This window comes from Oreochromis niloticus, linkage group LG7 (genome assembly GCF_001858045.2).
Source record: "Oreochromis niloticus isolate F11D_XX linkage group LG7, O_niloticus_UMD_NMBU, whole genome shotgun sequence".
Classification (NCBI taxonomy): Eukaryota; Metazoa; Chordata; class Actinopteri; order Cichliformes; family Cichlidae; genus Oreochromis; species Oreochromis niloticus.
Window position 1 is genome coordinate 17,423,632 of NC_031972.2, and position 16,082 is coordinate 17,439,713.

Consider the following 16,082-nt stretch of genomic DNA (forward strand, 5'->3'; position numbering starts at 1 on the left):
CTTTGCCCTTAACACAGAGCACAGAGCAGGATATCCTGATGCCTTAAAAATGGCCTTTACTGAACCTTCTTATCCAGTTTTATTGTCTTAGATCCCCTGGAGTCTCTAATTACCCTTGTGCTCCTGGGAAACAGTGTTTTTTGAACTGTGACTTTCAGATAAAAACACATTTGATCATCAAAACGTACCACTGCAATTTACGGTTATTAAGATGAAAATGATAAATTTGTTTTCACTGGACGGGATTATTTTGAAAACAAGATTTGTTTTCTTTTTTCTTTTATTTTTTTCGATTTTAAATACAAGCCTGCATATTCCAAAAGCATTTTTTTGTTGTTTTGTAGGGAGTTGACTTTCTGGAGCTCTAACTATAGCAACAGCATCGTTGGATCAGATGGAAGTGCTTTCCACCCCCTGCTTGACAAGGATGAGCGCATTTACATCTTTACTCCAGACCTGTGCAGGTACGGTTCAGCACCACGGGGCATTCCAGCCCTTTCGTGGTTTACCAACCACATCTTAGGTTTTGTGTGGTGGGAAGGGTCAGATCCTTCCCTAGGAAATTATTCAATCAGACATTTTATTTTATCCACTGTGGTGAAGTTTTGTGCACCAATTTTTATCTTTTCTGTACTAACATATAGTGAAAATGTAAAAACTTAGTAAAAACAATTATAATTTCAGAATGAGCACAGCTTTATTATTAATCATCAACAATGTTTCTAGAAGGCACCAACACCAACAAACGTGATTGATCAGTCCAATTTAGTTTAATTTTTAGCTACTATATACGTAGCGAAACCCAGACCTTTTCTTTTAAGAAATTCAAGGCTGTGACCGTGTTTTTTTTTTTCCTGTAAAGTTGGTCTTTTTATCACAAGTCTATAGGGAAAAACTAATTTTTAGAGAGAGCCTCAAGTGGCCATTATAGGAACTGCAGTTTTGACTTCTTTTTTCTGCTCTTTGAGTTTGCCTATAGCTGAAAATTAATGTAGCTGGCAAACAGGAGGAGGGAAAGGGCATCAGCTTTGGCCTTAATTTTATTAGTCATGTTGTAAAAATAAAGTGTTATTTCAATTAAAGAGTCAAACACATGTAATGTGGCTACCATGGTGATTTGTGTGGGCCTGTCAGTTTCTATTTAGTGTGCCATTTAGGATGTTTAACATGGGGATTGCATGTTCTATTTGTGGTACATGACAAGCAGACCAGGGTGGAGGCTTTCACATCTACTATGGAAATAATGTCCACAGCCTTTGGATCACATGGTATGTTATTATAACATGCTGACCACTTCCAAACAGCTCAGTGGGTGACCTCTCTCTACTGTTGACTTTTTCTGCTTAAAGCACGAGGACTGTTTCAAACACTTAAGTGGCATTTTCCAGAAAACACCATGAAAAGGCTTCCTTATTAGGAGAGTTTCCGTCCGGAACATCAGGGAGAGGGTGACAGAGGGAATGGAAGGACAATTGTGGGAATAAGAGTAAAAAAAGGAGAGAGAGAGATAAAGAAAATGCTTTTAATGGTTGATGATTGATGGTAAGTGATACTTTGTGATAAGCACAGCACAGCACCTCTTGGACGTGTTTGTCAGAAATGTTCTCAACTAATGCTTTTGGGGAAATTTATAATGCTTCCTCCAGGATTTCTGGGATGTCTTTAGGGAATGTTTGACGACTGCTGAGAATTGCAATGAGTACCAAATTTAATCCCAAACCTTGTTTGTTGCAAAACAGACGAGCTGCTTCCCTAGTGTTCATAGCAAGAGTTTGTCCTTTAGAGAGCACAAGCTGTTTCGGACGTCTTCCTCATGTTGTTGAGCGTGGAAAGAATCTGTTGGAGTGGAATGGTTGCACCTTTGACTCTGATTGGACGTGTGTCAAAAACCCTGCACCAAATATTTACAAAGCACTTTCACCTACTTGTTCTTGGCCTGGTTGTGTCATCATGGCGTCTGTGTTACTGTGACTAAAGGGAATACGCCTTCCCCCTTTATTGTACTTACTACAGTAATTTGAAGTGGAAGTGCTCCATTAAGTCATACATGACGACCTTTCACACAGAGCCTCTGCCCTGTGTATAAGTCACTCGCTTAACATAACTTTGTGTTTAAAACACGTTTAGTTAAAAGAAAACATCTGGGACTGATGCATAGCAGCAGGGTGGTGGCCTCTCGGTCCAGAAACTGACAGCTGAGCTACCAGAAAAAATGAATTGGTAACGTGTCATTGTTCGAAAACCAGCTTCACCATCCTTTTGCTCTTCGTCATCATTACTGACTTCATTAGATGGTTTTATTTCATTTAAAAAATGTTGAAAAAGAAAGTCAAAAACACACGAATATTAAATGACAGAAATAGTAGACTCTCTTATATCATTTTAATTTAACCAGCCCCGTGACACTTTTTCAAAGCCTTCATTCTGTATTTAGTGGTAACTCTAAACAAAATTCCATCGCAAATACATTTTGGTGAAGCTTTAAGTTACATATGAGCGATATGTGAAAATGATTAACCCTACAGAGGGCTGAGTTTAAAGACACCCTAAAAATGAAAGAAAAAAAAAATAATGCACAGCAACTACGCAGCAACTCAAAGGCTTACTTAGTAGTAGCCTGACAACATCGGTGCATGCTCCTAATGAGATGACAGATGGTGTCCTGGGGGATGTACTCCTAGATCTGAATCTGGGCGTCACTCACCTCCTGTGCAATCTGAGGTGCGTAGGATGGAAACATAATGTCACAGAAGTGTTCTATGGGATTTAGATCAGGTGAGCATGTGGTCCAGTCAGTGGTAACAAATTCTTCAGCCTTCAACACCTGCTTCCATAGTCTCCTGCACATGAGATCGGACATTGTCTTTCACAAGGAAGAACCCAGGAACCACTGCACCAGTGTGGCGGATGCAAGGATTCATCCCGACACCTAATGGCAGTCCGGGTGCCGTTGCCTAGTCAGTAGATCTCTGTACATCGCTCCATGGATATGCCTCCCCAGACTATCACTAACCCACCATCAAACTGGTCATGCTGAATGATGCTACAGGCTACAGGTTCCTCCACAACCATTAATGTCTATCACATAAAATCTGTTTCTGATTGTTTGGTCAGAGACATTCAAACCAGTGGTCTGCTCTAGGTCATTTTGTAGCTCTGGCAGAGCTCAACCCGTTCCTCTTTGCACAAAGGAACAGATACTGGTCCTGCTGGTGGGCTAAGGACCTTCTACTGCCCTATCAAGCTGTCCTATGGTAACAGCCTGTCTCCTGAAATCTTCCTTTAATTTACACTAATTTTTAGAGATGACTTTGGCAAAAGAGATGCAACATCAAAGTTAGGTGTTTTCACATTATCTGGTGAGCTGTTTGAAATACTTCTCCAATATATTTAGGAATTTAGTTGAGAAGAACAGTGTTTGCTCTGCTTATCTAAAATGAATTCACACTGTAACAGTTCTCATTCCCAGCAGTGTAAGGCCAAGGATTTTCACTTGGCTTCTCCCAGGAAGGTCAAGGGAAAGGTCTGTACAGTATTGTTGCACGATTGGTGGGCTGCACCCTCTCAACCAGCTGGCAGACACTGTATAGAGTGCTTTGTTCTCACTGAGACTGGTTGGGATTCCCTCGACAGGACAAAGCTACAGATATGCAGGGCAAGGATGAACTGCTCTCAGTTCTCTTGGATGTTGGGAAAAAAACCACACACACACTGAAAGATTTCCCAATGTCTTTGCTCCCAGTAATAAAAGAAGGTTAACACCACAATATATCATTTGTCTTCCCTCCTCCCCTTACAAGTCTAGATTTAATGATGAAGGAGCCCCAGCAGGATTTCAGCATATTGTTGAAATCAATGTAACAGATAACAGAACATTTATTTCTCATGATCACATCGCCTGTTATGAAGTTCCTCACCTAAGCTGCAGTCCTTAAAAAGATTAGTTTGAAGTATTCAGCATTCACGCTTGATCATGCTGAGAATTTCCAGCAGTCACGTGTCACTATGAAATTCTGTGGTCTGAGTGAAGTTGTTCGTTAATTGTTTTTGTGTAATGTGACCGTTCGCTTTATTCTCCAGGACCATCTACATGGAGTTTGAGAAAGACGTCGAGGTGAAAGGGATCCCAGCGTACCGCTTCACACCACCACGCTCTGTCCTGGCCAGCAAAGAGGAGAACCCTGACAATGAGGGTTTCTGCGTCACCCCAAAGGAGTGCCTGGGAACTGGCGTCCTTAAAGTCAGCCCCTGTCGGAAAGGTAATCGGTGCAGCACAGTTTCTCTCTGAAACTTTCCATGCATCGGTCATGATTCAGCTCCAACATAACAAATTTTATTCTTTTCTCTAATTTCTTTAATAACGGCACAAAAGCTTTGCTTAGACTCTATGTCCAATGTAGTAGCCATTAAATACTAATGGCTACTACACTGATATCAATAAAGTCCTTCTTTTGTTTGTAATGCTAATACCCCCTAAAATACCCATGTGACACAGCTCTCCCCACACCTCAGGCGTCATCTGACATGACTGACCCAGTAGCAGAGTGGGCGGTAAGCCCTGTCACCTGATTCTGCCCTTGAATATGACCGGGCATTACCTCAGTGCCTTTTCATAGCTCAGCTGTGCTTCATCTCTCCATAACTTCCTGTAAAATCACAGTACTTGTGGTTTTAACATTTCTTTTACATATTTAAAGTTAAAAATATGGAATGTTTTACATGGTCAATGCAGCTGATGGCCCATACTGCACCTTTCTGTCACAGCATGCAGCCATTTCTAACTAGTTTCACAGAGTTATTCCAGCAAGTGAATATCCAGGGGCGTAATTTCCAGGGGGGTTAGGGGAGTTATGACCCCCCCAATAATCAGACCCAACCAATATAACCCCCCCCCCAATAAAATTATGAATTATCTTGCATGATAACAATAATAATAATAATAATAATAATATTACTACTACTACTAATAATAATAATGATACGTTTTATTTGAGGGCGCCTTTCTAAAACCCAAGGTCACCTTACAAGAGAAAAAGAGATCAAATAAAACAGTAGATTAAAATAGATTGTAATAAATTAAAATACAGAAACCAGCAAAATACAACCACAAACAACAAATTAAAAACAAAACAAAACAAAAAAAACCACGATTTGACAGCAAGTAAAATCTGTATTAAAGCAAGTAAGCCAGTTTAAACAGACACACACACACCCACCATGTTCAGCACAAAGTTACGCCGATGTGATTATCGAGCCCTGTTTTTTCATGTTTTATTATCAAGGTTTTATTATTGTGAAGCGATACATTTTAAAAACTTCATGCTTTGCTACAGAATAATGTAACTGTGCCAAAGATTAAAACGGACATCACAGATTGGCGTTCTCAAAAGGATTTTCATTGTCCACTAAAACAAATGGAATGACTGCAGTTCACTTTAAAGGTAAATAGCTAAGTATTTTTGAGCTTATGAATGTCGTTTAGCCATAAAGAGAAATGTGAGTGCATGTTTATGGCCCGGAGTTAAAGAACAAACGCAGTGAATAAAGGCCACTGTAAGTATACCAGCAGAGGTGTGTGTTAGCACGCCTGCGGTGACCTTGTCGGTTGTCATGTGAACAGCCTCTCAGGTGACTGCATGTGTCCAATGTTTTTGTCAAACGTCTGTTGCTAAACAGGAGAGCAGGAAAACTGTCACCTCTGCCCCACTTTATCAGCACCTCTAACTGCCCCCTCCCTCCCCCCTCCTCTCATGTCTGACTTTGTCACTGTTGCTGCTGCGGGAACACATGGTTCTTACACCCTTGGACCATTTGTGTTTGTTGGGCCACCCACCAAAAATGGCTCACTCGACTTTATAATAGCGAGTTTGACCGAGGTGATGTTGTCGGAACATGAAGTCCTCCGTTGACAATATAAGGAAGGAACTCAGAAAGACTAACTAAGAATTTTTATCTGGATATCAGCTGCCGCCTTTAATTGCTCACACAACAGGGGTTATTGTCCATTTGTGCTGATTTATTGTTTGTTTTTGTTTTTCTTGGACCCCAAGTAACATGTTGCATCCCTGTCAGATCGTATCTCACCAGCTTCTTCGCCTTTTGATCTGTTTTGTTATTGTTGTCATGCCCTGATTAGATCAAACTTCGAACATTAAGGAAATGTGGCATTAAAATGTTTTTTGTGCTGCCGCTTTAGTGGCGACAGTTGTTATGTCATCTTTGTGGTGCTTAACATGTGTAGATTCACCATAGTCGTGTGAAAAAGAGGTTCGAAGGTTTTAAATAAGAGGACATAAAACACGATCTGAACAACAGCACGTGACTTTTCTACTCTGCTTGAGTGCTCAAAGTGCTTTATACTGCAAGCCTCATATCTATATAGCATTGAGACACAGTCACACTCAATTCAGGGTTCAAAATCTTGCCCGAGGATATCTTGGCCTGCAGATGGGAGCAGCCAGGGCTCGAGCCACTAGCCTTCCAAGCAGTAGACAACCTGATCTTGATCCTGAACTCTCTTCTTTTAAAGAGAAGAGGCTTTCTCCTTTTCAATCATTTTTCTCACTGTAGAATGACGGACTTACTGGAATTTTTCGAAAGTGTCTTTATAACCCTTCCTGTGTTCATGGACAGCAACAATAGCTTCTCTAAGATCATCGCTGATGTCTTACGCACCCAAATTTTCCCAAAACTAGCAAACTGCCAAAACATCTATGTTTAGACAAGTGCTCACAGTGGCTAATGATCAGTTAATCAAGTGCGTTTAATTCTAAGCACCTGACTGCTGCTTATCCTCTTGATTCCAAAAGTAGCAGTAAGGTTGTACTTGTGTTTTTCACACACTGCTCCTGCGTTTTGGCTTATCATTCTACGCATACTAACCTAATTTTAAGACCAGTAAGGACCAGATGATTTTTTTTTTTATTATGTCCTGATACTCACAACCTTAGAACCGAAAGAGCGTGTTTTCTTTTTTACGACTGCATTGTAAATGATGAGAAGCGCACGCTAGAAACATGTATTTTGCATTACAAATAGCACAGCATAAAATATCATGGACACCATCTTAATATTTTTATATGATAATATATACATTCATTTCTTCTCTCAGGTGCACCAGTGGTTGCCTCCTTTCCTCATTTCTACCTGGCAGATGGCAAATATGTGGCTGCCATTAAAGGACTGTCACCTGAAAGGACACATCACCAAACTTTTCTAGACCTAAACCCTGTAAGTCTTCAGGCTTAAGGTCATCGGCTTTAAGTTGTTAGCATCCAGCTATAGTTTGTAAGGCATAACTTGTGTTTTGTTGCACCACAATGCTTCAGGTCATGTACCAGCAACATCAAATACTGAACAAGGTTAAAAGAAAGCCCAACAAACATTAAGATGTGCTGCTCCGCCACCTAGTGGTGGAGTTCTGAAATGTATCAGCTGTGCTTTATTGTGTGTGTGTGTGTGTGTGTGTTTTGGGGGGTGGGGGTATGTGTTTTTTTTAAATATATTTGATGTGTTTATATATATTTTTTTCTCACAGACTACTGGAGTGATTGTACGCGCTCACAAAAGAGCACAGGTGAACATCTTGATGCAGCGAATCACTGGATTCCCGTGAGTAGCACACACTTCTGTTGTTGTTCTAAATGTATGTGTCTGTGCTGTTTTTGATTACCAACCATATTTTTGCTGCACTTTTAACAGGAGCACTCGATTCCTGAATGAAACAGTATTTCCTGTAATGTTCCTCAATGAGGTAAGTGATATTACACATGCTGAAACACACAGGAAACTCCTAGATTCTTATTATGAGGTGCAATAAAGAAATTAAACAGTATGTCAACATTTTGAAAAAGACACGTGTTACTGAGAGTTAGATGATTATGTCGGTCCAGCTTAGCTTTACTGAGCTGAGCGTGGCTTAGAGTAAAGATGGAAAACAGCTGGAAACAAGCGACCTGGCTCTGAACTAATGTAACCGGCACAAGGGTGCGATGTGCAGAGAGTTCAAGTAGTAACTGTCTCCCAGCCAGGAAATAGTCCTGCCCCATAACCTCCCTAAAGAAACAGATGGGCCTCACAGCAAGAATGTCCTGTTTTAGAATCCACCAGCCTGCTGGGGCTCTTCTGTGTGGAGTCTGCATGGGTTCCTCCCTCGGGACTCCTCCCCTCACACTGATTGAGCAGTTAGAAAAAGACGGACAGATGGGTTTTGCATTGATTAAGCACTAAACACAGTGCTTAATAACACAACGAAGTTATGTTTTTCTGGTGCTATTACAGTGTCTAGTGCAGGATTCTAGTTGAGATAAGAAGAAGCCCAGCTCATTTAAATCAGGCATTGCCAAACAAATTTGGTGTTTTCCACTGAAGATGTATCTCTCAGTTATGTATCCACTCTCAAAGGGATTTCTTTTCAAGAGATTTAGACAAGGCCAACCTAATCAAAAGTAGATTTGGTTCCCAGAAGTCAAAGCCTGACTAGATTTTCCCACATTTTCAGCCTTGATGCTTTAGTGCTGATTGGTTTCTTCATCTTCTGTATGCTCAGCTGAATTCCCTTCTTCCTCTGATGGATCTTTTACTCTCTCTCTCTGAATAAACAGAGCGTGGAGATTGACGATGCGTCCGCAGAGAAATTAAAGAAGCTTCTGCTGATTAGCAATTTGGTGTCCAACTTCCCTCTCGTCATTGTGGGACTGGGTGTTATTCTGCTCTTGGTCTTTGTCATCCTCCTGTGCCAGGCTCGCAAACAGAAGGTATGAGACTGCTTCTTGCTGAGTTTGATCCTAACAACTTACAATTTGCCTGCTCCTAATGAGTCTTAATTTTTGCACAATTCATTCAGTTGCTTAATTGCTCACTAATAACACCGAGCTTGTGTTTCTCACTGTGTTCCTGGGCAGAATGAAGTTAAGCGCATTGTGTTTACCAAGCCTCTTTATGCTGTAAGTGTTTATAATTAAGTTGCTGCTTATTATATCTGCTTTTTTTATTCATTTGTCTTACTTTGGTTATTTTTTATCACCTAAGTGCCTTTTTTCATTAAATCTTTCATTGCACAGCTAGACCAGTTTCACCTGACTTAAAATAACTCTGCTAATGTACAGTTAATGCATTGAATATTAATACTGCCTGTCTTTTTAATTGTCGTGAAATGGCATGCTTGAGGGCATCAACCACTTCCCATTACAGGTATAACTTTACAAATTTAAATAAGACGTAATTAGTTTGTAATGCTGCTTTATGTCCTTAATGTCCCTCTACAGTCTTCTGCTGAAGACGACACCGCTTACTCTCCAGTTAATGATAAGGAGAAGGAGGATCCCCAGAATGGAACCTACATTGGTCTGACACCTAAGGCTGACGTGGAAGCTTGAGGATGAGCAAGGGGGCTTTGCATAGAGGGCTCAGGTGAAAAGTATATGTTTTTAGTTTCAGACGTCTTTTATTGTATGCTCTTAGGTTTATTTAGAGAGCGCTAAACTCTATTCCCAGACAAACATCGTGTTTAGAACACTACGGTGGCTTCTTCTAGCTGCTGCTAATTATGTAAAAATAGTTGAGAACAGTCGTCCAATAAGCAGAGAAGAAGAGTGTGCTCTGTGGTGGTTCTAAAACAATCACACCCTTTAAATGATGGAGGTTCAAAACTGCCAAAATTAAGCAGACATGGAAAAAATGACTCAGTAAATTAAGGTTAATGGAATTTATTACATTATTTACAATGCATTTGTAAATGATTGTGTTTGCTTTTGTATTATTTGCCTTTGTACTATGGCTCCATAGTAGTGTTGTTGTGATTAACACCTCAGTCACACTCAGGCCAGAGACTGGTCAGCGACCCCCTGGCAACCTCTGGGGAAAAAATGTGTACCGATTGGGTAACACTAATCTTCTTTTCCTCATGTGGTTGCCAAGCAATTGCCAACTGGCCTTTAGGCCTGTGTGACTGGGGCCTACTACATTCCTCTGAAATATTAAAGAAGGATGCACAAATTCCTAGTGCCAGTCCCAAATCAGGAGGGTTGCAAGAAGGGCACACAATTTGAAACCTGTATTGAATCACATATTCAATACAGGCCTGCTGTGGCACCCCCTTGGAAAATAAGGGAGCAGCTAGCAGTACTCATATTATTTACATTTGTCATAATTATTCTGTTTATCTACAATCAGATTTAATTCAAACTCTCTGTTGTTTTTTTGTGTTTTTGGGGTGGGTGGGGTTTACATTACGGCTAACAAGTAGTTTTTCCTGTTTTAGAACCACTCACTGCTTAAGGAATTGAGAGTGAAAGTGGACATTATATTCTTTCTTTTTTTTAACTTAACATTCATTTTTGCAGCCAAAGAGGCTTTTCCCAGACTGCTTTTATTATTTTATTAGACTGCTTTTCATTGTTTTATTATTATTATTTGCTTTTTAAGTGTCCTTGTTGTCCACTGAGTTACTGAGTGTCACTAATTAGCTAACATAAGCTAATGTAAGTCTATTAGCAGCAACCAATCCAGTGATGTCGCAATATAGCACAAAGTATGTTCTAAAAACTTTAAACACATATTTCTTCAATCCAGCTTCACAGACAGTTTATAGAGGTTTATTTGGAAAATCAAACATGTTTGGCACAACAGTGCATTCAGATCATAATTATGATTATAACTTTTTTTTGAAAATTTTGGCAGTTTTGGTCCTCCATACACAGTTAACTTCCTTTCATTATTTGTATGGCTAAACCGATTTGTCTTGCTTTGGAATTCAGATTTTATGGAATGACTACTTGTACAAGCGCACCGAGGTCATTTGGGGAGCAATGTGATGAAATCCTTAAACTGATGTTTTTTTTGGGGTGTTATATTTCACTCTCAGGGGGTCTCATCTTAGATGCTGTAAAGCAGTTATTAAAGCAGAAGAAAGAAAGCACAATATACTGGATGATAAATCAGTGTTACTATGTCTCATTTCCATTTCATTTTCATTTTAATGTTACAAAAAAAATGTCACAACTTAATATTTTCTGCTCATCCATGGCGCATATCGGATATCTAACAACCAGCATACCTGAGAATCTTCAGAGTATGGAATTTGTTTGTATATACATACAGTGTAAGAAGTGATGAACTGCTTACATTCCTCTCAGCGTATGATGGGGATGAGTATTGGACAAAACACTGTATATTTTGGAAATTTTAATTTGTAAAGTAAGACATACCTTGCTTTTTGGTTTTTTGTGTTGTCTTTCTTTTTTGTAAATGTGTAATTGTAGAAATGTTTGAATTAAAGACATTTCATGTAAGAACTTTATAAATGTTTATAAAGCTCTAAAGCAGGGGTCTGCAACTCCAGGCCTCGAGGGCCGGTGTACTGCAGGTTTTACATCTCACCCTGGGTCTACACACCTGAATCAAATGATTAGTTTATTACCAGGCCTCTATAGAACTTCAAGACATGTTGAGGAGGTCATTTAGCCATTTGAATCAGCTGTGTTGGATCAAGGACACATCTAAAAACTGCAGGACACCGGCCCTCAAGGCCTTAACCACGGCAGATTTGCTTGGGTTGAAACCATCATTCAGAAAGTACACAATTTATGTGTTGACAGTATTTTGCCCTGTGTAACTGTGTATTACTAAGTGATATAATGAAATGTCTTTTAGATGCTGTAGTGGTGCCTTTAAAGTTACTAGATTTCTTGTTCCTTTTAAAGATTTTTGTTGCGTGAAAAGAACACTGTGCCATATCAACAAATCTACTCTCAAGTTTTTTTTCCTTCTTCTTCTTCTTTTAGCTACCAAAAAAATAAATAAAAATAACAAAACCTTTTGATATTTCTAATATCTAAAAGCAGGGTCTAAATGCAATTTAAAAACTCTCTGCCTGACTAGCAGGTTGTTGTGCAGGGCCACAGTTTTCTCACTCGATGCTGGTGATGAAAATGTGTCGTTATAATGTGATCTGGAAAATGCTGCAGAATTCCTCCGTTAGAACTGTGACGAGTCCGCCTTTCATTATTACTCTTGTAACATTTTAATTAAAGCCTTATATGCACTGTGATAATGATAATGACTATATCAGATATTAGTGGATTCATGTGATTACAGTAAAGTGTTTAACACATACACTATAATAAGGAAAAAATGATTGCATTTTAGAAAATTTGTGCACAGCGTTTTATATAAGAGTTACAAACTCACAAGGAGATGAAAGACGGGATTCATCTGAATCCCTTTGCAAAATACACACTATACAGTATAAAAACACAGTTGTGGCTAAAGAGAATAAATTATTTTGCTATGTCGATAAAACCAAAACACATAAAGCGGAGCATGGACTGTTCGCTGCTTCCTGAAATTATTGTTACTGCCATAAAACACATACTTGTTTTGAAATGTTGAACGTTTTTATTCTGTATACAAAAAATAAAAAGTAGTTTCAGTACATGTCTTGCTGACTGGTGTTTGTCTCTTTTTCTTCTTTTTCTTTTTTTAGTGAAGAAGTCCGATTAGAGAGTCTGCCCCAAGGGGCAGAGAGGTAGTTGGGAATAAAATAATATCAGAAAAAGTACATCGCTGATATTCTTTGTTTAAATTACTGGATCTGGAGTGAGCTGTGCCCAGATAGTGATGATATAACTAACACCACAGAAAAGCCAGAAAATGCTTTGAATGACATTTGATTTCACTTTTTCAAATATCAGTTAGCAGATTTTTCAGTTGGCATCTCTGAAGGTAGACATGAAATGTGCAGCTTAAAGGCGCTGCTATGCTAAACACATGTAGAGGAGAGTTATTGGAATGTTTTTTCACAAAGAGTTTAGTTTTTTTTAATCTGCAACCCGAATTCCAGAAAAGTTGGGATGTTCTTTAAATTTGAATAAAATGAAAAATAAAAGCCTTTCAAATCACATGAGCCAATATTGTATTCACAACAGAACATAAATAAATGAGCTCATTTCAAATTTGATGTTTGCTACAGGTCTCAAAATACTTGGGATAGGGGCGTGTTCACCATGATGTAGCATCTCCTTTTCTTTTCAAAACAGTTTGAAGCACGTCTGGGCCTCGAGGTTATGAGATTCTGGAGTTTTGGTGTTGGAATTTGGTCCCATTCTTGCCCGATAGGTTTCCAGCTACTGAAGAGTTTGTGGTCATTTTTCGTTTAATGATGCACCAAATGTTCTCTATAGGTGAAAGATCTATACTGCAGACAGGACAATTCAGCACCCAGTCTCTTCTCCAACTAAGCCATGCTGTTGTAATCGCTGCAGTATGTGGTTTTGCATTGTCCTGCTGAAATACACAAGGCCTTCCCTGAAATAGATGTCATCTGGAGGGGAGCATGTGTCGCTCTAAAACCTTTATATACAATATTGGCTCATGTGATTTGAAAGTCTTTTAGTTTTCATTTTGTTCAAATTTAGGAAACAAAATATTATTTCCAAACTTATATCATGCTAGTTGTACACCTGCTCAAATGCTTGTTAGTGCAATTATCTGATCTGCAACTTAATGCATTTAGGCATGTAGAGATGGTCAAAATGACTTGCAAAGAAAGATGATTTAAGGGAATTTGAATGAGGCAGGATTGTTTGTGCCATGTGGGCTGGTCAGAATTTTTCAGAAACTGTTGATCTACTGCACACTGTAAAATATAACTTGTTGTTTCAACTTAAAAATATGAGGTAAAGGGCTGCCTTAAAATTTTAAGTTAAGTCAAGAAATAGAGTTTGTTCTTATAACACAACCAATTGTTATCTTAATGAAAAATTACATGTTGTCTAAACTTTCGTCTTAGTTTAGTTGACTGAGATTTGTTAGTCAGTTCAACTCCTTTAATTGTCATCTTTACTTGGGAAAACCCTTTCAGCTAAATTAAAATAATCTATTGTTTAAACTCTTGTCCTAGTTCAGTTGACTTGGGTTTTTTAGTTAATTCAAATACTTTAGTAGTTCTTTTAACTTAGGAATCTATTTTAGCTTAACTAACATAATTTGTTAGCTAAGTTGATTTAAGTGTATTAATTAACTGAGCTCCTTAAGGTAGCTGAGTGAACTTGTAAATCAGTTTCATTTTAATTATCAGAGTTGATTGACTGGATGTAAAGAAAAATGTGTATTAAACATCTTAAGTTTTGTTTTGTTTTTTAAGCTTTCTAACATCCATTTCAGCAAAACTACCTGTTAGGTTTATCTTAGATCTCAGGTTTAAATATCTACATTCCTTTAAATAAATTTTCTGTTGTTTACAGAAAAAAAAATAAAAACCCACAGATTCCATTAAAGTCTATCTGATCATTTCATACAAGTATAGTACATAAGTTTGTTTTAAGAACATGACAAGACAATTACTAATGAGCACCCAACATTCACCATTTATTGTGCCATCTTAGTCATCTGAGAAACAGAAAAATCAGTGACGTAGCTCATCTTTCTCACAATCCATCAAAACTCAAAGGCTGCTCCCTGTGAAACAATAAATTTGAACTTGGTCTTGAGCCCAGTTTGGGTGAAGATTAAATTCTGACCAATACTCTAGGAGCAGTAGTGATTCTTGTGAAGTAACAACATAAAGTCTGCATTAATGTAATGTATCAACAGAACACTTGATATTTTAGAAAAGTTATTCTTTACATTTGCAAAATTTTTAAACTTCATTGTGCTCAGTCACACCTGTTAGCATAAAACTTGAAATATTAAAATAGTACAAAACCTTTGATAAGTGACAGTAAAGATCAGTTTATAACAACTAAGACATCAAACTCTTGTATTTGTCTTCGTTTACAATTGCAACAAATTCCACAGAACCAATATCTCTGAAAATGAGTGCATGCTTCTGAAACATTTGATAAGATGGATATTTCAGAAACATCAGTTTGAGTCTGCTCAATTGCAAAACAAAGGAAAAACTACTGACTTGCATGAGATAAGCATCTGCAGAGTCCACCATTATATTGTTGTTCACATAAGTTTCTTAAACCATGAACAAATGAGTAATTGTCTAATCTGGAATGTAAAGTGTAGTCATTTAGTGACATACAAAAGTGAGAATGAGAACTTGCAAGAATAAAAAAACAAACAGTAAAATAAAAACTGTCCTTAACACTAAGGAACATACAATTACAGTTCTGCATGGCTTTCTGCAAGAGTCTGTTTCTTAGACCATGCACTAGTGAGATGCACTGCCTTCCACCAATGTTCATTAGGATGTTCTGAATGGCTTCAAAGATGTCCTTAAGTTCCTTTGGATAGTCTATGTTGAGGGCAAAAAGAAGGCCCATCAGCATGGAAATGGCACTTGAGACATCCCTCAGATTAGACAGGATTACTGCCGCCTCAAGGACAACCAACACATCGATGATGTCTTCTTCTTTCACCATCGCAATGCCAACTTTCATCCTCTTAGAAAACGTGTCTTCAATACCTGTCGGCTATAAAAGGGTTCAAAGACAAAAAAAAAAAAAAAAAATTACACAATTACAATTACACAATATCCCTTGTGCTTAACAATTCATGTCTTTCCAAAGAAGAGCCATACTGATGCTTTGGATGATGGTGATTGGCTTTGGGTAACACTTATTAGTTGTTAAAGTTTTTTCAGAATGAGATATGCACCCCCATGTTACAAATCCATTTCTTGCTTTAAACAAAGACCATGTTCATAAATAACTGAGCATGTCTTCAATTGCAGAATTCAAACAAAATTTTCAATTTAAATGGTAAATGGCCTGTATTTGTATAGCGCTTTACTAGTCCCCTAAGGACTCCAAAGCGCTTTACACATTCAGTCATTCACACACATGGGTGGATGACTGAATCGTGACTCAAGAGTTGACAGTTCGTCTTATAATTGGAAGGTTGCCGGTTCGAGCCCCGACTCCGACAGTTTCAGTCGTTGTGTCCTTGGGCAAGACACTTCACCTGTTGCCTACTGGTGGTGGTCAGAGGGCCCGGTAGTGCCAGTGTCCGGCAGCCTCGCCTCTGTCAGTGCGCCCCAGGGCAGCTGTGGCTACAATGTAGCTTGCCATCACCAGTGTGTGAATTTAAATCTACTTATGCTAAATATTGGCTGTGCTCTAAACCAAATCTGG

General features: G+C 38.6%; 1 protein-coding gene across 2 annotated transcripts in view; it reads left to right on the top strand.

Annotated features, from left to right (window-relative positions):
• LOC100698771 (lysosome membrane protein 2) overlaps positions 1-12,322 on the top strand; it is a 28,039-nt gene extending 15,717 nt beyond the window's left edge. The window contains exons 6-13 of one of the 2 annotated variants that reach the window (XM_005456236.4): positions 345-464; positions 4,081-4,259; positions 7,112-7,230; positions 7,538-7,611; positions 7,702-7,753; positions 8,604-8,756; positions 8,904-8,945; positions 9,267-12,322. In XM_005456236.4, coding sequence (XP_005456293.1) covers positions 345-464; positions 4,081-4,259; positions 7,112-7,230; positions 7,538-7,611; positions 7,702-7,753; positions 8,604-8,756; positions 8,904-8,945; positions 9,267-9,377 — 850 coding nt within the window. In that variant the 3' untranslated portion in view covers positions 9,378-12,322. The remainder of the gene's footprint in view (positions 1-344; positions 465-4,080; positions 4,260-7,111; positions 7,231-7,537; positions 7,612-7,701; positions 7,754-8,603; positions 8,757-8,903; positions 8,946-9,266) is intronic. The other variant, XM_005456237.4, reaches the window with a different exon arrangement.
• Positions 12,323-16,082: the final 3,760 nt, after the last annotated feature.